This window comes from Anomalospiza imberbis, chromosome 2 (genome assembly GCF_031753505.1).
Source record: "Anomalospiza imberbis isolate Cuckoo-Finch-1a 21T00152 chromosome 2, ASM3175350v1, whole genome shotgun sequence".
In the NCBI taxonomy this organism is placed as follows: domain Eukaryota; kingdom Metazoa; phylum Chordata; class Aves; order Passeriformes; family Viduidae; genus Anomalospiza; species Anomalospiza imberbis.
In genome coordinates, this window is record NC_089682.1 from 45,881,832 (window position 1) to 45,905,737 (window position 23,906).

At 42.2% G+C, this 23,906-nt stretch overlaps 1 protein-coding gene across 5 annotated transcripts in view; it reads left to right on the plus strand.

Annotated features, from left to right (window-relative positions):
* The first annotated feature begins 13,396 nt into the window (after positions 1 to 13,396).
* Positions 13,397 to 23,906, plus strand: part of UVRAG (UV radiation resistance associated) — a 97,608-nt gene continuing 87,098 nt past the window's right edge. The window contains exons 1-3 of one of the 5 annotated variants that reach the window (XM_068180777.1): positions 13,412 to 13,566; positions 14,912 to 14,981; positions 22,779 to 22,896. In XM_068180777.1, the coding sequence (XP_068036878.1) occupies positions 13,544 to 13,566; positions 14,912 to 14,981; positions 22,779 to 22,896 (211 nt within the window). In that variant the 5' untranslated portion in view covers positions 13,412 to 13,543. Of the gene's footprint in view, positions 13,567 to 14,911; positions 14,982 to 18,262; positions 18,296 to 22,778; positions 22,897 to 23,906 lie in introns of those variants that run through there. The other 4 variants (XM_068180779.1, XM_068180778.1, XM_068180780.1 and 1 more) reach the window with 4 other exon arrangements.

Here is a 23,906-nt window from a genome sequence, read left to right on the forward strand (position 1 = left end):
ATTATTGTATTACAGAGTATCAATTTTGTACAAATTTCTAGAAATAAACTTGGGCAAAAATCGTGGGCTGCTTTGGTCCCTTCAGTGTTGCAGGATTTGTTGCTGGTATTACAGCAGTCGTTTGTATGATTGGAGTTGTGCCTTTTTTTCCTATGGGGAAAAAATGGTTTGTCTCTACAAAAGCAGACTCGCACCAAAATCACCATCTCTGGAAGTGTGTAGTGGTAGACCTGGAAGAGTTAGGTTAAGGGTTGGACTTGATCCTAAAAATCTTTTCCAACCTTAATAATTCTGTTCTACTATCTGCATCCTCCCTGCATGGGGTAGCCATGATAGTTTAAGCAAATCTTTGTGGTTTAAAGTTGGGGTTTTGCCTGGGAGTATACAAGGAGCTGAGGCAGCCTCCATCTGTGGACCTCCACTGAGCAGATACAGAAAGCGCATGCCCTATTGCCCCTTACAGCAGATTACTTTGGGTTTTGTTTCTGCCTAGAACAGAAAAAGCTGGATTGCATTCCTGGACCTCAGGTGAATAAATCCTTCCAGCCCCTTTCAGTACTTAAAAGGGAGCTTCATAAAAAAGTGACTTTCTATACAGAGCGCTCAGTAACAGGACAAGGGCCAAATGACTTCTATAAATAGGCAATAAACCTAATAGAGAAGAGATTTAGATTGGATATTGGGAAGAAATTCTTCGTTGTGAGGGTGGTGAGACCCTGGCACAGGCTGCCTAAAGAAGCCCTTGCTGCCTCATCCTTGGAAGTGTTTTCCAAGCCAGCAACCGGGTTTAGTGGAAGGTGTCCCTGCCCCTTGGCAGGGAGGTTGGAATGAGATGAGCTTTAAGGTCACTTCCAACTTAAACCACTCTGTGATTATTCTTGTCAGAGCCCCCAGACTTCTACTACTGGAGGTGCAAAGTGCTGCAGAAATAGCTCACAGTGCTGAAAAGTTCATGTGGGTTGTCCTAGTAACAAGTAAGGGTTTAACCTGTTTTGGGCTGGGTCTGGCCTGTGAACCATGGAAGTGATTAATCAGTGCTGACTGACTTTCACAGCCTGACATTGCTGTTCTCCAAGGTGAAGGCCAAACTTAATCTTTGCCCTTTTCAGGCATGTCCAATGGAATTTTAAAGTCTCCTGCTGAGGAAGATAAACCTGATGCATTGGTTGCTTCCCCTTTTCATCACCCCTAGTAGGATTGATTTGTATCTCTGTGGTCTGCTAGCTGACATGAAGGTTGTGTTTCCAGTGACTTCCCTGGAAATGAATAGCAAGAGAAGCTCTGCCCAAACCACTTATAACTTCTTGTGGCATGTCACTGGAATCCACCTTTGAGGATTCCATGAACTGAAGGAAGTCAGTTCTTGTAGAGCTTTTTCCAAGCAGTGTTTTTGATTATCATGTTTTAGATCAAAGCATAGCTGCAGACTGAAATCCCCCTAACACAGAGGAGGGAGAGAGTTATTTCAAACAAGGCTCCCTTCTTGCAAAAAGGGATATACTAATGAATATCCTGTGATTTTCCATACTGTAAGGTTGGACTGGCTCTGCTGAATTCTTGGCTGTGCTAAGAGTGTAACAAGAGATTGGTACTGAACATTGTTCTTTTGCTATTACCAGTCTATGAAAGGGGAAATTTTGCCTGATGTCAGCTCATGCCCAAGGTACTAGCCCATATTGTCTCTTAAAATAGTGCGTAGAAGGCCAAATGCATCTTGGACTGATCTTATAGTGTGTCAGCAGCTCAAGGGAGATCCCTTTGCTTGTGAGGCCCCACCTGCACTGCTCCCTTCAGCTCTGGAGTCCCCACAAAGGCATAGACCTGGCAAGTCCAGAGGAGGCCACATAGAGGCTCTGAGGGCTGCAGCCTGTCTCTGCAGACACAATGGGAAAGCTGAGGATGTTCAGCCTGGAAAAGAGAAGGCTTTAGGGAGATCGTAGAGCCCCTGCCAGTGCATAAAGGGGCTCCCAGAGTTTTAGGTATGGAGGGATAGGACAAGGGGTAATGGCTTCACAGTGACATAAGGGCATAAGGGTTTTTAGGAAGAAAAAAACTTTTTTCAGTGTGAAACAGTGGCACAGGTTGCCCACAGAAGCTGTGGCTGCCCCATGCCTGGAAGTGATCAAGGTGAGGTTGGATGGGTCTTGGAGTAATCTAGTCTAGTGGAAGGTGTCTCTCCCTTGGCAGGGGTGTAGAACTGGATGCTCTTTAAGGTCATTTCTAATTCAAACCATTCTGTGCTTCTATAAACTTAAGCACTAAGAGGAGTTAAAATTATCACCTCTGACTTTGTGGTGATAAGCATTAGAACAGTCTGCCCAGGGAAATGGTAGAATTACGATCCCTAGGAGTCTTCTAAAAGTTAGTGGATGTGACTTGTGGACAATGGGTTAGTGGTGGCCTTGGCAGTGCCAGGTTAATGGTTGGACTCAGTGATCTTAGAGAGGACTTTTCCATCCATGACAGTTCTGTGATTCTTTGGTTCTGTGACTTATGCTGTGTGTTGCTGGCACTGTGTCAGGATGGAATTGCTATGCTCTTGCTGCCTTATCTAGGTCATTTCCCTTGGCTGAGGTAGGCTGCTGCCCTGATAAAGCTGTTCTTACAATCTCTGTTGAGAAATGAGCATCTTTGCTTTCCTGTGGATCTGTCTTGCCTTTAGCTCAGCAACTTCCCCTTCCTCTGCTTTTGTTTAGCTTGATATATGAAGTACATTTGCACTTCTCTGGTTCTTTAAGATCTCCCTGTCCTCCTAACATTCCTCATTATACCTGCAAGAATCCTGATAAATCTGTCCCTCATTGCAGGCTGGAAGAGGGGACTTTCCACTTTCACCAGTTTTTCCTCATGTGTTTATACATAGTTACTGTCCTATTTTGTTGTCTTTGCCTCAAATCAGAGTCTTCTTCTGGCAAACAGAACAGTAGGGAACATGACTCAGTTTATGGAAAAGGCATGGCAGTTGGATGCAACCCACCTGCAGTGATTTATCCCTTCCTTGACTGCCAGCCATAGGGCACCCTAAGCATGTTACGTGAATCCTGGGTTCAGTTTTAAGCCCTTCATGATGAGAAGGACATTAGGGGACAGAAGTATGTCTACAGAAGAGAATGCAGCTGGGGAAGGGGCTGGAGTGCCAGAAGTGGCTGAGGGAGCTGGGTGGGGCTCAGTATGAAGGAAAGGAAGCTTGAGGGGAGCTTTGGCACTCTCTGCAACTCCCTGACAGGAGAATAAAGTCAGGTGAAGGTTGGGCTCTGCTCCCAGGGTGCAAGGGACAGGACAAGAGGAAACAACCTTAAGTTGCACCAGGGAAGGTTTATATAGTATATTAGGGAAAATATCTTCACTGAAAGGGCAGTCAGGCATTAGATCAGGCTGCAAAGGGCAGTGGCAGAGTCTCCATCCCTGGAGGGATTTAACAGAAGTATAGATGTGGTACTGGGGGCATGGGTTAGTAGTGGGCTCAGAATGGAATGGTTGGACTCAACGGTCTTAGGGGGCTTTCCCAATCTTTATGATTCTGTGGATTTACTCAGCTGTTTTTTCTCTCTCTGTGAAGCAGGGCAGCCTTATTTCCTACAGCACCAGCTATAAAGGTGGGATATCACCAGCTTGCTTTGAGTCCCTTGTTAATTAGCATAGCATAAACAGAATAATGCTGTTTGTAGTGTGTACACAGTTTTTTTTTAATTATTCAATGTGGAAGTAGACCTGGGTCTAATGAAGGAGATTGAAAAAACAAACAGAAAGGACGTGCTGCCCCCATAAAGTGCCTGTCAGTAACTCCATGATAATGTAACAAAGCCCCCAAGCATTTTGGGGAAACACCAAGTGGCAATGCCAAGAAATCACTCACCCAGACTAGAATGGCCGCCTTTGAGGAGGCAGAAACCTGAAACTGATGCATTACCCTCTGAATGAACTTTTTGTCAATTTAGCCCAAGCAGCAGTACCACAAGGAATCACAAATTATTTTTCTACAGTGCGCATTCTCAAAGCTTCATGCTATAAAATGATCCCCTTGAAAATGGTTCTGTTTGGCAACAGCTTAGATAAATAAGTTTTTCCATTTAAAGAAAAATCCATACTATCACAAAAATAGGCATTTTTTGCCTGCTTCTACCAGAGATTCAAGGGAATCCCACATCAGGCAGCTGAAAGGGCAGGAAAAAGTGCTAATGTAGGGATTTCTCTCTTTTGCTTTGTGGTTATCTTTTTTTCTCTCAGATGGGGTTTTTGGGGTGAAGATGCTTGAACAGGTTGTAAAAGGCCATAATGTAAGCCTGGTGGGAATTTGAACTATATCCACAGTCTGATTATTTACTAGTTCCCTGATTCCTCTTAGATCAGATCCACACTTCTAGCTAATCATACATTGGGAGCTTTTTCCCCCAGCAGTTTTTGGCTTTGCTGTGTGCTTTCTGCTGTGCTTAGATCAAGGCAGCACAGTGCAGGCAGGAGTGCCCTCCTGCCACATTTGACTGAGCCAATATTAGCCTCTGTGCCAAAATGTCATACTGCCATTGTGTGAAATCTTTGGAATGGTTGAGCTTGATGATCTGAGAGGTCCTTTCTAACCTATATGACTCTGTGGTTCTATACTTCTATGCAAATAGGCTATATAGCATCAGCAACCATAGATCCCATCCATTCTTCTTCCTTGTCACATCAGAAGGTATGGATATCCCAAAATCTTTTCAATAGATGTAAAGGTTTCATCAGTGAAGAGTCAGTCAGAATATTATGACCTACAGATGATACCTTATAAGTGTCAAAGATCAAGAAAGTCTTGGTGGTGTGGTATAATGGCATTTTATTATCTGGGAGATGCTTATAGCCAATGAAAGTGAAAAGTTTTGGTGCAAATGCTGTCCTGGGGAGGCTTAACAGCAAGTAGGCTCCAATTCAATGGGTATACTGATTTTTCCTCTTCTTATGTATATTTAGCTTTCATCAATGCTTTCATCTGGCAGAAACTTTTCATTCAAAGAGCTTTAAAGGTTTCTATAAATATTGAAAAGAAGGATTTACTTTTCCCATAAGTTAAATGCAACCACTTCTGGACTGGAAAGCGCAACCATGACACATCAGATAAAGTGATAAAATCACATTACCACCTCTGCAAGATGAAAATGCAGGTGCAGTAAAGGGAGGGACTTTATTTCAAGCAGAATTCAGAAATAAGTTTCCTTCAGGGACTTATGGTAATGTATCAGGAGATATTTCATGACTGTAGTTACATTTGAGCTTAGGAATTTTGCATCTTGTTTGGAAGACAGTCCTTGCAGCAGCCTGCAGTCCCAGTGGTTATTTGTTATGTGGGATTGGTGGTCAGACACACTTTCAGAGATCCACACAACAACAATGAGTTTTATTGTTCATATCTTCTTTATATAGGGAGTTTGAAACACCTCGGTTTAAACCGCCGATTGGTCTGGTTTTAACACCACCCAGCTCTTTGACCAGTGTGATGTCTGCAGTTTAGGATGGAGTGTGATCGTGATTGGGTGAAGTCCCTGTTTGAGTTTGAATGTATCCTATCATTGTTCACCAAGGGACCGGTTTATGGAACTGAGCTGGGTTTCTTATTTATAGCTGAATTAATTGCCAAGCCACAGACCAGCTGTGACACTTACTTGGTTGTGAACCACTTTGAAGGCCTTTGGCCTTGATCTACCCACTGAAATCAGAAAGCATCTTCTGGTTGATTGACATGGGCTTTTAATGTAATCCCCAGTGGTAGCAATCACTTTGAGGTCAGTGGGTGTGATGGACCCCATGTGCTGTTCTCCTTCATTTAATTGCCTTCTAATTTAAAATATATTTAGTTTCATAGAATTACAGAATCATGTAAGTTCTAAAGCCTTTGAGACCATTGAGCCCAACTATTCCCCCAGCACTACCCAGCCCACCACTAATTCATGTCTCCAAGTGCCACATCCACATGCACACATCTGTTAAATCCCACCACAGATGTGGACTCTACCACTGCCCTAGACAAACTGTTTCAGGGTTGGATGACCATTTCCATGAAAAACTTTTCACAATATCTAAGCTAAACCTCCCCTCACACAACTTGAGGCCATTTCCTCTTGTCCTGTCCCTTGTTCCCTGGGAGAAGAACCTGACTCCCACCTGGCTCCACCCTCCTGTCAGTGAGTTGTAGAGAGGGAGAAGGGCCCACCTGACCCTGCTTTTCTCCAGGCTGAGCCCTCCAGCTCCCTCAGATGCTCCTTGTCACACTTGTGCTCTAGTCCTTTCACTACTTTCCCTGTCTCATTCACAATATAAAATTAAAATACGTGCTTGAGTCTTAGAAGGAAGTTTCTTCCATGTAAATAATAGCCCTTCTAAGGAGAGTAACAGATATTCTAAGCATCATTTGCCTTCCAAAGCACCAGGAGTCCTCTTCTGTGTCCTGCGTGGAAATTATTATTTTATTATATATATATTATAATATATATATTATGAGCTGACTTGAAAATGTCTTTTACTGAAAGTGGATCTCCTCTGCACACATAATGTGACCTAAACAGCTTGATGGTGTGTAAAAAATGACAATGAAGTGTCTCTGTCTGAGGTGGGGTTTATCTATAATGGGACACTCAGGAGACTTCTGATAAATTCATTAAATCAGTTTTAATACCCCCATATTTATGTAGCTGGTGGTGACGGTAAAGTGCAAACAATGGCCAATTGCAAATTAGTACTGTCCCCCTTGCAGTTTATTGCATTAAAGACTTATATTACTATTAATTTAAAACCAAGTGCCTCTACTGTGCTTTTTCACTGTGAGCTTCTGATACAATGCCTAGGGATTACCAGAACACCTTAGGTAGCTGCAAGTGTCTCACAGCAGTTCAAAATAACCTCTGTGAAGGGAGCAAACATACTCAGCTGCAACTAGAAATACAGATCCTAAGAAATAGCTTGGACACAAACAGGTGCAGAGTTCAATGCTCACAAAACCAGTCTCGTGTTTTAGTCACTATTGCTTAAGATTGATCCCTCTCAAAGCAAAGCTAAACAAACTCTTTTAACCCCACATCTATGGCTGTAAATTACATTATTTAATGTGCATTCAGTGCAGAATTTGTCCTTTTTTCTCTTTAAACAGTTCACAAACTTCAAGTATTTTAGTATTTTGCTCTGCATTTGGAATGCTTCTACCCATTCGTGAAGTATGTTGTCTCACTGGAGTGATTTTGCAATGATCTCATACCCCAATAAGAAGCATATTTGACCTGATCTGTGGCAGAAGTGGGAATTATTGTTAGCCACAAGGTCATTTCTTCCATTCCCAAAGGTGCTACCCTGACAAAATTTGCAATAAAGTGTATTAAATAATATCTGTAATAACTTGCAGACAGTATCTCTCCCCTGTATGTCATTTTGAAGGACATGAGTCCATATATCTCACCTTCAGTGAATAAAGATTACTGATAAAGTAGTGCTTCCAGAAATGGCAATTAAATATTCTAATGTAATTTCTGGCAATTCCTTACTGGCACTTCATCCAGGTTTCTCCAGAGTATTTTCAAAAATACACTTCATTCTGCAGGAGTCTTTACCTGATTTTATTAAAATTGATTTTTAAAGTTTTATTAGTAGTAATTTTAATTATCTTCTGGCTTTGTTTTCCAGAATAAAAAAAAAAGTCCAGAAGAAATGCCATCTGGTATTCCATAATGTCAAAGTGAGGAGCTGCTAGTGTGAGTTTAGACAACATATAAACACAAGACAGAGTCAGTAATCTGGTGATGTTTTTGACTGTTGAATTCATCTGAAGAAAACTGAAGATCACAGAACCACAGACTGACATAGATTGAAAGGGACCTTAAAGTTCATCTTGTTCCAGCTCTCTGCCATGTGCAAAAACACTTTCTACTATACCGGGTTGCTCCAAGCCTCATCCAACCTGGCCTTGAACACTCCCAGGGATGGGGCAGCCACAGCTTCTCTGGGCAACCAGTGCCAGGGCCTCACCACTCACAGGGAAATATTTCTTTGAAATTTAACCTTGCTTTCGGTCAATGTGATGTCATTCCCCCTTGTCACAGAGTCACAGAATATTCTGAGTTGGAAAGGACCCACTAGGATTATTCTGTCATTCCAGGCCCTTGTCCAAAGTCCCTCTCCAGCTCTCTTGCAGCTCCTTTAGGCACTAGCAGGGGGTCTAAGGTCTCCCTGGAGCCTTCTCTTGTCCAGGCTGGACAGCCCCAGCTCTCCCAGCCTGTCTCCAGAGCAGAGGTGCTCCAGCCCTTAGAACATCTCCATGGCCTCCTCTGAACTTGCTCCAGTAGCTCCATGTCCTTCTAATGTTGGGCCCCAGAGCTGGAGGCAGCTCTGCAGGTGGGGTCTCACCTAAGCAGGACAGAGGGGCAGAGCCCCTTCCCCTACTGCCCTTGTTGCGGGATCAGTCCAGCACATGGGTGTGGATATTCTCAGTTCAGTCAGAGAGAAAAGAGAGAGAATTCTCCCAGGCCTAGCCTGGGAAAGTTAGGAGAAGGAATGAAAACAATTATTACCTCTCTTTCTGTTCATGTTGTTTATAGATATGTTCTACCACAGTGTGCTATTCATAGTGCACCAGTGGTGTGAATGGTTTTCGCTTTGAGACAAATCATACTTCACCTTAGCAATCCTGGTTATAAAAAGGAGCACTACTTCCTGTAATAAAGATTATTCTCTTGCCGTCTGAACCATTGGAGTATTTTCATTCCGTCCCTGCCTCAGCAGCGACACATGGGGGCTTCTGGGCTCTCAGTGCACATGGTCAATCCTGTTTAACTTCTCACCCATCAATACCCTAAAATTTTTCTCCCCTGGGCTGCTCCCTGTTCATTCTTTGTCCAGCCTGTGTTTGTGCTTGGGATTGCCCTGACCCATGTACAGGACCTTGTAGGAATACAGCTAGAAAGCTGAGCTGGGAGCACTGTCCAGCTCACGACAGAAGTGGATATGTTAGCATTAGTAGGCTGCAAGCCTTGTCAACAGAAAGCAGAACCTCAAAGAAGGAATGCAGAAGTTAGCAGTGTGCTTGGTATGATGTGCTTGGTAAGCAGAACTTACGTGAGATAACACATACCTGCGCTAGTTAGTACAAGGCTCTGAATTAAGCAGTGTTACCTAGTTACATAAATGTTATAGTTGTGCTATTTTTAGTAATTGCTGAAAAGGTATATAAGCTTAGCTTTGTGAATCAATAAACGGCTTCATGTGTGCAACCTATGGAGTCCACATCTCTTTTCATCAATCGCTGTCAGAACCTTGGACGTGGTCTGGTTGAACTTCACAAAGTTCACACAGACCCACTTCTCCAGCCTGTCCAGATCCCTCTTGACACCATCCCTTCCCTCTACACAGTAGAAACACCACTCAGGTTGGGTAGATGGGGAGGTTATGGATGTGGGAGCACTGTGTGCATCCCACATCCATAACCTCCCCATCTGCCCAACCTGAGTGGTGTGTCTGCTGTACTTGCTGCAGATGCAGGAACTTCATCTTTTATGATAACACACTGCAGGAACCTTGACAACCTTTTGATTTGGTTAAAAATGACAACCTTTTGATTTGGTTAAAAAATTCAAATGACAGTTTCCTAGGGCATCAGTAAATTACACAGGGTCCCATGTAATGCCATATACATGAGTTGGGCAGTACTGCTCCAGCATTACTGCCTCCAGTGATTGCTCATAATTAGGGACAAAACACTCTCAAGCTGAAGCTTGCAAATACGCTGCTTAAAATAATCCAACAATCCTAATTAATTAACAAATTATTGTAAGCCCTACATTTCAGGAATGATCTGGGTTATTAAATGGCTGTCATAATGTTGAATGATCATTGTGGTGAACTATACAAGGCAAGTACTAAATCTCTCAAAACTCATGAAAATCAGATGTAAATCTGAAACCTTATTCCTACAAGCTTCCCATTTTATGATGTCCTTGGAAATGGTTCTTTTTCATGCAGACATAACAAAACCTAACAATAAATCTGAAATTTAGAATAAGGCCAAAGCTTGAGCTGGTGTGAACTGGAAATCTGCCAGGACTTCTTTGCAGCTGTATGAGTTCCACTGCTACAAAATCAGCAATAAATCCACGTGGGTTTTGGGGTCATATTTGAATTTTTCTCTGGGCAATATTTTACTTTTTAGTCCTTGAATTGCGAGTTAGAGCTCTCAGTCTACATCAAGCAGTCTCTCTACATCAATGCAATCGCCATATACATGGCAGGTGAACTGCTATGGTAAATAAATAATTTGACTTTTTTAAACATCACTATTTTATCATCACAGTCTGCTCCTGTGGAAAAGAAGAAAAGTAGGAAAATCCTGCTATGGTAATGACATATGGACTTAAAATTCAGCAAATTTTACTATGTAAATTTGTGTCCTGGTGTTCTCCGGCATAGAGTTAATTTTCTCCCTAGTAGCTGGTATGTGGCTGGGTTTTTGATTTAGAATGAGAATAATGTTGATAACATACTTTTTGTAGAAGGAGATGGTGAAGAAGTGGGGGAAAATCAGTCACAGAACTGAGAATGGACTTATTTTTTAAGGATGTTTTGGGATTTTTATATTTTGGGCAAACAAGCAGTGGCATCTTCCCACTGCTTCCATAAATTGTTTTTAGTGATTTATCTCAGGAAAAACTATTCTTACAGCTGTGATCTTCTTTGATTTTGTATCTAAGTCTAAGCTAGAAATAGTTTTGCTCTCTGGAGGAAACATATCAAGGGCCTCAAAGGCAGAAAGCATTCTCAAAATTTAGAAAATTTTGTCATTCTGAATGCATTTTTCACACCTTGAGGAAAGAAACCCCCCAGATTTCATCCTAAAAATCAAGTTTCAGGCATCCAAGGTGAAGATGGAATGCTTAAAAGGAAGGAGAATGTGTCTTGTACTGAACCAGAAACCAGGAGGTGAATCAAACTGATAAAACAGGTCCAAAATGACTGTGTTTGAAATTCCTGATCTCAGCATGTCTCAGGACTCTGGGTGCTTGAAAATAGAAAACTGGCTATAGAAAATACTGAAATAGAAAGGTTTATTTTTCATCAGAAGCAAAAAAATGGAGACGTGCTTTTTCCCAGAAGGTCTTCCAAAAAAGGCCACTGTTTTTAATTTAATTTTCCTGATCAGAGACAGTAATATCCAGTACTCACATACGCCAGGCTCAGTGATGTCCAAAACTTAAGCTTGAGGTTACTGAATGTATTTGATGCCTACATGTTGAATCAAACAATTTGGGAAAAGAAGTCCATATAGATGTGTTACTATGCGATAAACCAAGGAATCACCCAGAAAAAAATTTAGCATCTCCATTTCAATTAGGAAGCATTTTGGAGAAAAGCAGACCATGGTGAGCAGCTGCAAAGGAAAGAGCAGGATGGAAGATGACTTCATGCCACAAGGATAGCCATCAAACCCCAGAAAACTTGACTTTCCATTCTAGATTTTATTTTACTTCTTATCTTTAACAAGTTCACTTTTGAATACCCTAGACCTAAATAGGTGCTGAAGACAACGCTGTTAAAACACCTCACTACAGCATGGAATATTATAAACCGAGGAGTACTGCAGGTGAATAAAGGCTTACTGGGCTTCCAGCAGAATGGTCTCCATGGTGTGGGAGATGCATGGTGCTGAAGACAGGAGGACTGGAGGAGAGGAGGAGCAGAGGATGGGGTTTTCCAGCACTGCAAAGCACACTCAACCCTTTCAGAGCTGCCTGGCCCAGTGGGAACAAGCATTTCCAGTGCTGTGGCATGTATTAGGGACATTCCCAGTGCTGCTGCAGGGATGGCAGGACTGGTGTTCCCAGTAGTGTGGGGACAGGTGTTTTGGCTCAGTCCCTGATGGTCTCTGCAAGTGCCATGGGGATGGGCATCTTGAGTACGACCACCTACACTAGGTAGGTGCTGCAGAGTGCTGTTGGGATGGATGGCCCTGGTGGGGCACAGGCACATGACTGGTGCTCCGAGAGCTGTACTGTATGTGGGGATGGTGCAGTTCCAGGTGGGCGTGGTCTCCGCTGTTCAGGATGGATGTTGCCTGGTTGGGATGAGATGGAGGTAGGTGCTAAGGGGATGGTTGCATTGGGCTTTGTTGTGTCTAGGCATCATGGTTGGTATGATGTTAGGTGAGTTAGCCTGTTGTGGGATGGCTTGGCATGGAATGGGATGGGTCCATATCCTGTGGGAAGGGTTTGTCTGACATGGGGTTGGTTGGCACAATGAGGGGCAGGCAGGTCTGTTGTTGGGCAGGTCGGGGTGATATGAGGCAGGTTGGGGTGACATGAGGCAGGTGGATGTGCTATGGAGAAGGTTGGTGTGATGTGATGCAAGGGGATGTGATGTGGGGAACTTTCATAGAATCACAGAATCATGGAATAAGTTGAGTTGGAAGAGACTCATCACGATCATCAACTCCAGTTCCTGGCCCTGTGTAGGACACTACAACAATCCCACCATGTGCCTGAGAGCATTGTCCAAATGCTTCTTGAGCTCTGTCAGATTTGATGCTGTGACCACTTTTCAGGGGAGCCTATTCGAGTGGTCAACCACCCTCTTGATGAAGAATCTTTTTCTAATATCCAATTCAAACCTTTCCCGACTCAGCTTCAGGCCATTCCTTCAGCTCTCATCACTGGACACGAGAGTTAAGAGACTGGTACGTGCCCCTCTGCTCCTCCTGAGGATACTGAAGAACCTCAATGAGGTCTACTCTTCTTGTTCAGCCTCTTCTCCAGGCTGAACAAAAGAAGTGACCTCAGTAGCTCCTTATAAGGCTCTCCAGACCCTTCGCTGTCCTCATGGCCCTCCTTTGGACCCTCTGCAACAGCCCAAGGTCTTTTTTATATTAACATGACTTAGATGGATGTGACACCGGGCAGGCTGTCCTGTTTTGGGGCAGGTGTCACTTGGGGCAGGTGGATATGATGTTGAGCAGGTCGGAGTGATATGGAGAGGATGCTGAGGATGACACCACTGCCGATCCACAGAGTCGGGCCTAGCCTCGCAGCCCCTCCGGGTGCTATAGCGACCGCTCCTCCCTCCCCTCTGCTGAACTGTTTTCCGTCCCACCACGTGATGACAACAGCTCCCGCACACGTGACGGAGGGCGTGCTGTCAATCAAACTCGATCTTCTCCAATCATCGCCCGTAATTGGGAACCGTCCCGCCTTCCGGAAGCGGGCGCTCTAATCGACGCCGTCGCGCGTTCCTGCGGTTTGACAGGGCCAGCGCGGAGGGGCGTTGGTTTGCGTCATGTTAAGCCAGTCGTAACTCGAGAAGGCGTGTGGGCTCCCGCCCCTGCGGCGCGAGGACCAATGGGCGTGCGGGAGGCGGCGCTTCGCCCGCCCCCCGGCACTGCGGTAATATGGCTCCGTAGCGGGCGGCCGGCTCGGCGTTGCTGCCGCCATTAACCCCTGCGCGCCCGGCGCCCTCGGGGGAGTGGAGTGGGGACCCTACGTGAGGATGACCTCGGCTGCCAGTCCCGCCGCATTACCGCCCGGCTCCGCCGCCCGCGCCCTGCATGTGGAGCTGCCTTCGCAGCAGGTACGGCGGGGCCTGGGGGCGGCGCTCGGAGTGGGCTGAGGCGGAGAAGGGTGTCTCCTGAAGTGTGGGGTGTTCTGAGGTGAAGGGGATTCGCTCTTTTAGGTGTGGGATGCCCTGAGGTGTATACAGGGGCGTGCTCACTGAGATGTGGGTTGTTCTGCGGTGAAGGGAGATGTTTCCCGAACTCAGAGGTGCTCCCTGAGGTGTACAGGGGTTGCTCCCTCGGGTGAACGGGGGCACTCCCTGAGGTAAAGGGGTGGATAGGTACTCCTAAGGTGTCAGTGGGGCTACCCCGAGGTCTGGGGGTACCTGAGGTAGAGTCCCCAAGCTGATGGAAGGGGAGTCCCTGAGGCAAGGGGCAGTTAGAGAACCTTTCTCTTAGGCTGGTAGGAAGGCAAGAGGAAGCCTGGGGATAGGGGTCTGTGCTTCTCTCCCGGGGGAGTCAGGTGGTGTTTCCTCTCCCAGAAAACTACTTCTGTGCCTGTTAAGGATCTGGAGCAGACTAAAGGTGGGAGTTGCAGCAGGAATAACACCGTGAAAATCTATGTTGAACTTGAGCACCTCGTGAGGCCGGAGCAGCTGGGGTGTCCCCTCCTCCTTCTCTTGGTGGGGTGGGGAGCAAGTGTAGATATAACATGAGGTGTATTCTGAAAAGTGGTGAAATGTTCTCTCTCTATTGCATCCTTCCTTCGCCTAACTCTCTTTTTCCTATTTGCTGATAGTTGGCTTTTGATTTACTAGGCATTTGTCCCACATTTTCATTTTGGAGAGCATTAATTTTAAGTGAGGAAGACTAGGTTTTGCTTGAGCATTTAGCAATCCGTATCAAAGCAACTTTGTGCCCTTTCCCCTCTTTCATGTGGTGACTTTGATTTACAGAAGCTGGAGCGGAGTGGTGAAGGCAGGAGTAATTAGCAAAATTTTGCTTTTCTTTAGAAATAGTGTAAGATATGAGTGTTGTTTGGGGTCATTGACTCACTACAGTCAATGTTATTACAAGTTAGACACACAATCTGTTTTACTTGAGCTACGTGTTACCAGGTGGGAATATAAAGAGTAGCTAGAGAAAAATCAACAGATGTTAATTTGAAGTGGATCTATAACTGCTCTTTTGTTAAACGTGTTCTAGAAGACATCCTCCTGGGGACAAAGGGAGGGAAATGGAGGTGGCTGTTGGCCACCTGACTCTAATTTGCGAGCAAGTACTTACTCTGAAATGTGGGTCTGCTCTATGTTATTAAGCATAAACATGAATGCTGCTCTGTATGAACAGGAAACAATGGATTGTCCACGTAATCAAGTATGGCCTTCTCCTTGCTGAATTTTTGGTTTTATTCTTTCTCAGGCTTGTGCAAGGACCGAGTGAATGCTGCAGGGAGAAGCCTGATATTAGTCATTGGATTTCGTTTGGGAAAGTGAGACCAAAACAAAGGCTTTTTCTTCTAGGAGTAGAAACTTTTATAGGAGTTCCTGGGAGCAGAAATTGAGTCATCAATTATAGGATGTTCCAGTTTAGTAAATATTTATCGAGGAATCTTGTATGTTAATTGTAGCAAATGTAAGGCTATGACATGGTGTAAGACTGTAATTGTAGCAAGTGTAAGACTAAGGTATTCTGCTGTGTGCTCTGCTAACACAAGGACCATGTGCTGAGGGATCTGTGTACTGTATCCGTACTTGGAATCAAATTGAGAGGCTCAGCTGAACACACTGATAGCAAATAACCCTCTGTATTATCTGAGCTCAAAAGCCTGTTACTGAAGTGCAAGATACCTTGAAGGGGCTTAGCAAACTGGAGCTATTTTAGTGCAGAATTATGAAAAAGATAAGTCATTCCTAGTCTATTGTCCTACCTCTGTAATGCCATAGTCTGGCTGACCCAAGCTATATGATGCTACATAAGGCAAGGTAATTGTTTGCTGTATGCCAGCACAAAATCAACTTGGTGATTTGTTTCAGTAGGCAGCTTTCTCTAGGACACCCAAAGTTACTTTTTTTTGACTATAAGGACTTAGAGCAGGATGGTCTGAGTCATGGCTATAAATCTCTCCAAAGACAAATTCTCAACTGTGAATTCAAGCTGAGTGCTTTTAATGACTGAAATGACTTTTTAGGGGAAGAAGTACCGACGGTGTAATTTGGATTTAGCCTAGCTTTAATTGTTCCAGTGACATTCGCATTTATTAGAAAACAATGTTCCTGCTACTGACACTTTTGCAGGAGTGAAAAGTTAAGTCTGAAACCTTTTGCTACTGTGATGACACTTATGTCAAAACTGACTGACCTCTTCTGTAACTTGTTTGTGTGTTGGGATGACTGAGGCAGAGAATGCATTTTGCTGTTGTATTCTGTATTTTAAGAAACAGAAATAGAGGATATGGCTGTAAAGAAATGCATCTGATTAAGCATGAAATTCCCATTCGAATCCCTTAGTAATTGTGTCAGGATGTTGTTCTCTTTTGCTGTACAAGTGAGCCCAACAGAACTGAAAATGTGAAATAATTGCACTTCAGGAGCAGAGATTCTTTAGTAATATCTCTTCACAGTTGCTCGACACAAGAAAACTGGGAGTGTCATAATAACTTAAGGATTTCTGAATGCTCAAAACAAACTGTTCAATCCTGTCATTATAAGCAGTTCAAAGCATTGGAGGGGTTGGGGGACCCAAACCTTTCAGACTTTTTTTTTAGTGAGTCGTGTGATCATCATGAGCTTATATCTGTTTTAGTCTTAGTTCTTTCATTCAGTTTGGACTCCAAAGTAAGTGATGTAGATATTCTACATGTGATTATGGGGTACAAAGAGAAGATTTCTTGTGCCAGCTGAACAGTTACCAGCTGTTTACATAATTTTGTGGGGATAGAAGTTGAGTTCTGTGTTGCTTTTCAGTGTAAATGCAATTGCTTAGTGAGGAAGTAGTTGAGAGGTTTAGCTAGTAGAAAAGGGTGAAGGGAAGGATAGACCAGAGAACACAGCTGTCTTTCAAGAGCAATACATAGTCTTAAGTTTTTTCAGTTGTAGTATAGATATCTGTTTTAATTATTTTCTGGTGTAACTGTTGCTTTAGTTAGTATTAAAGTAGCAGATAATGCCATAGACTAACATATTTTGTTAGATCTAACACTGATTTCAGATTTTGCGTTCTTTAACTCCATACTGACCTTGCAAAGCGCTGTTTTGCATTCAGATAGCTGGAAAATAATTATACTTCTGCATGGTCCATATCAAGTATTGAGATATTCCTTATTCCTTATTCTTCCTGTTTCACTTTCTCCTTGTGTGAATTAGGGCAGACTTGATGTCTTTTGAACATCTTCCATTTGCTGACTCTTCCTGGTGAAGTTCCCAGTGCAGTACAGAAGCAGGAGTAGCCATGGCATGGGGTATGGATGATTAGAAACCTGTGTTGACCCTTGATGTGTTCACATGAAAGCTACATAGCTATTTTTCTTCTTAAGGGAAACTTTCAAAAGCCTTTCAGATGCCCAGAAGTGTAAAGGCATCTGAGGCACTTTGATTTAAGGATCTGTAAACTAAAATTCACTACTGTGCATCTTTGAGCCCATGTTGATGAAATAACTTTGATTTTTCTTGTGGTAATTTAGTCTTGGTAAATCACTCTGCACAGGTTCAATGTATCTGGTTCCTTGTACAAGATCTTTGTCAATGTGAGGTATATGATGTATGTGAGTGTTTTGCACCTTCACAGGAAAAAGAGTGTGTTGCTATGGTGTTGTCCTCAGTTCTGATTCCTAGTGGAAATAGTTTTCTTAAAGGCACTTGCAAGAAAGTAACTTAATCTTAAAAAGGGAAAGGAGTTCCTGGATGGCTGTTGATCACTTGACTTGGGGAAATGGAGATAGGAAGGAGGCGCAGTTAAAAGGAGAACTACAAGTGATTTATTGAACTAATTATGGCTGTATATGAACTAATTATGGTTATGTAGCTTTGAGGGCCTTGCTGTCTTCAAGTGTGTGCTGGAAGACATTAAAATAGAATTCCATAAAATTCTTTATAGTGTGTCCCACAAAAATTGCATATCAAATGCTTCTGCTTTTCATCAGAAGTAGATCTGAAAGCCCATTTGATTCTCTTGACTCTGAACTGTGGAAACTGTTAAATTGCAAACTTCATAAGTCTTCCTAGCAAGTGTGTAAATTAGAGTACAAGCGTTTTCTTGCCCTTCCTGTGGTTTTAAGTAACCATACATCTGAGTAATGCCTAAACTTCCCATGTACATTTATTGGATATTAAAAGCTTTATGTTTTGCAGCAGAGGTGACCCAAACCTTCTGTGAGATATGCTCCAATTAAAACAGAAAAAGGTATTAAACTGGAAAATGAGGCAGCTTGAAAACTTGTATGAATTTTTGTCTACCATTTGACTTCCAAGAGATTGGATCATGTGATTGCTTCTTAATATTCAAAGAGAGAGAGACAAAAGCACAGAGAAGTGAAAGCAAATAGTGAAAATCTGAGGAAGTTGGAAGGTGCAATATGGAGGTGTAGAGTGGTGCTGTGCTAATAAATAATGCTCACGCTGATTAAATATAGATCATATTTTGGTAACTTTTTTTTTGTTTCAGGGCTGGAGGTTTTATGCCTTTTAAGAAAAAGACCCAGCACAACCTGTCTGCTATGAGCTACAAAGCACACAGAACCCTCTGTTTTAATATGACTTAATTCTGACAAATATCCAGACATCTAAATAGATGACATTGCAAGCTCGGGTCCGTTCAGTTCAAAAACAGTGGATTTGCTGTAGTAACATTTGTGTTACTAATTAATCTTTGCCTCCTGCTTTAATACTAAAATAGTTGGAAGGATTTTGCTTAAATTCTTCCAGAGCTTCTGTGGGTCATAGAGCAAGGAACCAAGCTATGAAATTCATGTGAAAGCCGGGTAAAAACAGAGTGTGTATCATGTCACACAGAGGTCAGAGCTGATCCTGATCTGAAAAGAATTCAGGGAATTTACTTCCTTGAAAGAATTGTGAGGAAGGCGCCAGTCTGAAAACAGAGATGGTGCCCAGAGATGAAGACTGTCTTGGCATGTCTTGATTAAAAACTGTTTGATAAGTAGGGTACCCCATTAAAGGCTAAGGAAGTAGATCTGGTGCTGAAATTTTAGCCAGTGTTGAGAGTTCTTTGTTCTGGAAATACGATAATTGCTTTTCAGCTCATCAGGCCTCTGAGAGAGCCCTGAGTGGTGATATAATTTTGATAAATTTAGGCTAAGTAATTTACATAAACTTCTACTTTGCTTGTACAAGATGATTTCCCAGCCTTTTTAATGCTAGTTTTACCATTGTATTTGCATTTCAGGCAAAAGTATGTTTCTGGTTCCCTGGATTGTATGGAAAGCCATCAGGAATGGGATGGGTGGGGCAGTCTTTTTCAAATTCAGTCACAGATGTATAAAACTTTCTCCCTGGGCAATTGAATTTAAGCTTCATTCTGGGAAATGTATTTCTATTTATAAAATTCTTTAAAAATCTGCCTGATGGAATTTCTGAAATTTGCTTATGGCCATGGGTGCAGTGAGCCCACTGTCACTTAGTAACATCTGGAAGTTTTCAGCCAAACCCTCCATTCACAGAGGGGGCTGTTTGATGGCATCTTGGATGGTTCTTGCTGGAAGAAAGAACCTTCCTCCCTTGCTTCAGTTCAGATACTCCCTTGACACCTTTGCAAATTTATTTAACATGTCAAAGGGCCTGCTGAGAGTAGAATTCATGAACAGTGTTGCTAAAAGAGCCAATGCTGAAGAGGGAAGACCATGCTACTGGGAGAAGGCAGATGTGGGACAAGGAGAAGACAGACCTCCCCCTTTTCCCTGCTGTGAGCCATTAGATCATCCCAGCTGCTGACAGCATGATGGGCTCCATGTGATTAGAATGGGCTTTGCTGTTGCCCATATTAGTGACCTGAGCTTCACAATTGATGCTTGGAGCTTGAGTTAGAGTCAGTGTGATGGCTGAGTACCAGAAACAGAAAATGTGTTTGGCTGTCTTCTCATCCAGCCTGGATATACTGACATTATTTTTTTTTTTCCTGAGGGTCATCAGATTCTTGTAAGGGAATAATGAAGTGGTTAAGATGGAAGAGGAATCAGAACTCTCCATGCTTGCTTTTGCTACTCATTATATGACCTTGAACAAATAATTCTGAAATTCCATGAATACTTGGGACTGTTGTAGGTAGTCCTGTTCTCCTGCCATGAGCAGTCCAGACCTTTTGTTAACAACAGTGCACTTCTCTCTCATTTGCCTTATTTCTTTTTCTCACCTCCCTGCTGCATCATCTGTATGGTGTTTTTTATTAATTATACCAGATTATTAGACAAAAAACAGTGAATAGCTTTATCATTTCTGTTTCTCAGGCCTTGGAGGAAAGCAAAGAGTGGCATTGTGGTGTAACGAATAAGAAAGGGTGATGCAGTGCTGGGGGTTGGCAGTGTTTGGCTGATGCCGGTGCTAGCTGAGCTGCAACACAGTGGGGTTTTTGTTTTGTGTATTCCAATGTCTCCACTCCAGCACAAAATGATATGAAATGCATAGGAGGTAACACTAGATATTTAAAACTTCCCTCAAAATAATATTTTGTCACAAAACAAAGCCCTTAATGAGGAATTCTAGAACCTATTTCAGTTGTCTTTGGGTATGTCTTTGTAGCTGATAGTCTCCTGGTTTAAGGTAATTATATTTGATCAGGAGAGGTTAATTAACTCTGAATGTTGCCTGTGTAGAGTTCTGAGGAAATTTGAGTAATTCAGTATAATATCATTGAACATGTGTGTGTGAAAGGGAAGATTTATTACCAGGATTCAAGTCTCTCTGTCATCATAACTTCACTAAATGGATAGGAGGAGAACGCTGGCTAAGATGGAGATTCAAATAGACATTCATTACCTGTTGCACATTGCGTTCTTAACTATGTTGTGGTCTCATAGCCCCAGATTTAATGATCCTCTTCCAACAGGCCAACAGGTTTAGGAAAAGTGAGACTTTAACCCCCAGATCCTGAAGGGTGCAAGGAAGTCACAACTCATGGCGATAAGGATTCACATCTTGTTCAGAGGTGCAGGTGCAGGTTAGGACACTCGACAGCTTTTTTTTTTTTTTTCAAACCTTGTTAACCTCATTGTGTACTGTGTATGGTAAGAAACTTGTTTGACTTTGTTTGAGAGCTAATCAATGAAACATATTACTTAAAAGCAGGTAAACAATTTAGTTTGCAATCCTAAAGAGACCTGGAGAAAATTGCTGTCTTAGTTAGAATGCAGTGGGGGGGCTGTTCTTTGTAAGGGATGAAAGGAAAAAAAAGATACCAAAAATGAAGGGAATGAGCATGTTAGTTGATTGATTTCTCTGCTACTGATATTAGTTAAAAGAGAGATGGCACATAAAATTCTTGAATCATTTTAATAGGTAGCAAAATTCATGTGCAAAGCTGTTTCTTAAAGAATGTTTCAGTTGCACATAAAAACAGCCATCAAAGCTACCCAGCTTTGAGGTTAGATGTGAAAAAATATTTCTGTTGACATTTTTGATACCAGTTTCTAAGAAAATAAGACCATGTAGTCTCACAGAACGTTTTTTGTTGGTTGGGTTTTTTTGTTTTTAATTGCGTAGTTTTTGTATATACTAGAGGTACCTGGGCATCCCATCTCAGGCTCTGTTTAAGTCATAAACAGACTTTGAATGGAATGACTCCATCAGTGATATTTTGGCTGTCAAACAAAAATTTAATATTCCTCATACCTTTCCATAAAGGAAAACTAATATATCACTGGAGTGGTGTTAAGTGATATAGTGTCATACTATGACTCTAAAACAGATTATGGCCTTTCAACTCTTCTTAAAAGCCTTTTAAGGCTAGCAACAAACAGGAAAATTGTCTTTTGGTTTCAAAAGCTTTTAACATATGCTTTTGGTCAATCAGTTTTTAAGGTGGATTCAGCCTTGCAAATAAAGACACTTTTGGGAAAAAATGGTTTAAGATAAACTCTGAGGTAAAAGTATGCACTAAAGCAGTTGTTTGAGACTTGTTGGTGTATTGTGGTCATCCACAAATTATGTGAAGCCATTTGTCCATGTCCCCATGGTAGTGGGTGAGACACTGGTGAGTTGAGAGATTAATTTGGAAAATATGGCACTGAAGGATTTGGTGAGAACTTTATGTATTTGAAGTGGCAGTTTGCTGAGTGCTGCATTCATGGGAGGCTGTTTGAAGCATGGGTCTTCGAAGTTACAATAGAAACAACAGCTAAGCAATGATTTAAGTGTGACAGTCCTGCAAAATTGCTTTGTTAACTAGTTAAATTTTATAAGATGTTAATAATGTAAAATATTTGTCAAAGATTAAGGGTGTGGTGTGCCTTGAAGCTAAGACCTTAGCTACAGCTATTAAAGCTGTTGGGCACAGAGAGGTATGAGAGAGAGATCGATTTGATCTGATGATTTTCATTCAAGGTGCAGTATTGTAGTAAACCAAGATAATGTTGGAGTTGGATAAAATTACTTAAACTAAATATTTTAGTGACATATCCTACTGTATTAATTCCAAGGGAAAAGGACTCTCATCACAGCAGATGGTAACTGACAGTGAAAATCTCAAATTACACTGTGCCCTTAATTTTCCCTGAAAATCTTCATATGTCTTCCTGATGTATTGTACCTTTATTTAAGGTTGTTATAGCAGTTTCTAGGATTACCGTGAAATCAGGAAGCTTTGTTCAGCCAGTTCCTTATGGCTCTGGATTAGGTGGTGGTTTGTTTGAGCTATTTGTCTGTTAATGCTTGTTGAAAGTAGCTTTGGCTTGGAAGTGTTTCCAGTGCGATGATGCAAAACATCTGGATGATGCTGCTGCTGTGTTTGAAGTAGATAATGTCAGATTGCTTGAAACTGCTCGAAAAGTTGGGGTGATTTTGTCATGTGGGATAAAAATGACATATAGAAGATGAATAAGAATAGCTTCTCTTGAATATCAGTGCTGCTTAATCCAAGCTTTTAGGTGCTTGTTGCTTGTCCTGTGGCTTTGCTGAATCCTGGCTGTTTACACTTGCTGTCTGGCGGAGAAAATTGAGTGTTTGGGATTTTATTTTTTTTTCACAACAGTGCTTTGGGAATCATTAAAACGCTTTGAAAAAAAGTGAAAGGGTTAATTTTCAATCTAAGAAAATTATTTGAATTATTTTTTCCTTATTTTTAGCGCCGTCTTCGTCATCTTCGGAATATTGCTGCGCGTAACATTATTAATAAGAATGGTCATTGCCTCTTGGATACATACTTCACTCTTCACTTGTGTGATAACGCCAAGATCTATAAAGGTAAACCAGGCTTGCTATCAATCTTTTTGCTAGTTTGAATCTTTGAATTCTTATGAAATGAATTATCTTTCTTCCTTTTTTTTTTTGTCTTGACAGCTTTCTGCAATTAGTTGCATCACCTTTGCTAACACTTGAAAAGAGCTCTTTAGTTTCCTCAATTTCATGAAAGCTTTCAGTGTTAGCAGCCAAGGAGGCAAAACAGATGACAGGTTTTGTAGTCTTTTAAATCAGCCTGGTTTTGTCACTGTTCTTCCCTGAGTGATGATGTAAGAAACTGGGAACTTCCCAGGGCACATAAAAGTTAAAGCTTTGGAGCTTTGGTTGCCTTTTGTGAGGAAGAGTGTCCCACTCTGTGCATACCAGTTGTTTTACAGAGCATACATCAGCACATACTGTTACCAAAGTTTTCAAAAAATTGAATTGTCAGCCAATGACGTGAAGCATCCAGGCATCTGTTCCAGTTTAGATAACTGTGTTTGAGCATTAGCTCGCCTCTCTTTCTTGCTTTTCTTTCCCACTACGGTATATAGTTCATTGTGGAGAGATGTTATTAAAAATACCTTTTCATGCTGCTTTTGGTGTGATTGGAGATGAATTTTGATTTTCTCTTAATTTTTATTTTCATCTGGCACAGTGATACATCTGGTATCTTGCCTGGCTTTTTTTACCAAGGTTGGTGTTTTAGAAGGATAAGAATACAAAACTTGGGCTTGCTGCCTGGACTTTGTTGCAGTGGTTGGTTAAACCTATCACTGATGACTATTTCTGCAGTGTTTGGTGTTAGGGACTCTTTTGCACTTCATCAAAGCTTTATCCCTGGTCTCCAGTGGGCTGGGATATTGTACAAAATCTGTATTCCTGCCTCTAGAGCTGTCTAAAGTCTTTTAAGCTCTTGCTCTGACTGGGAAAGCCAAGGTACATGCACCAGCAGTTGCTTATTCCCATTTAACTACAGGGTTGTTTCCTCTCTGAGCACCTGGAATAGGTCACCATTGCTCTTCAGGAAAGTG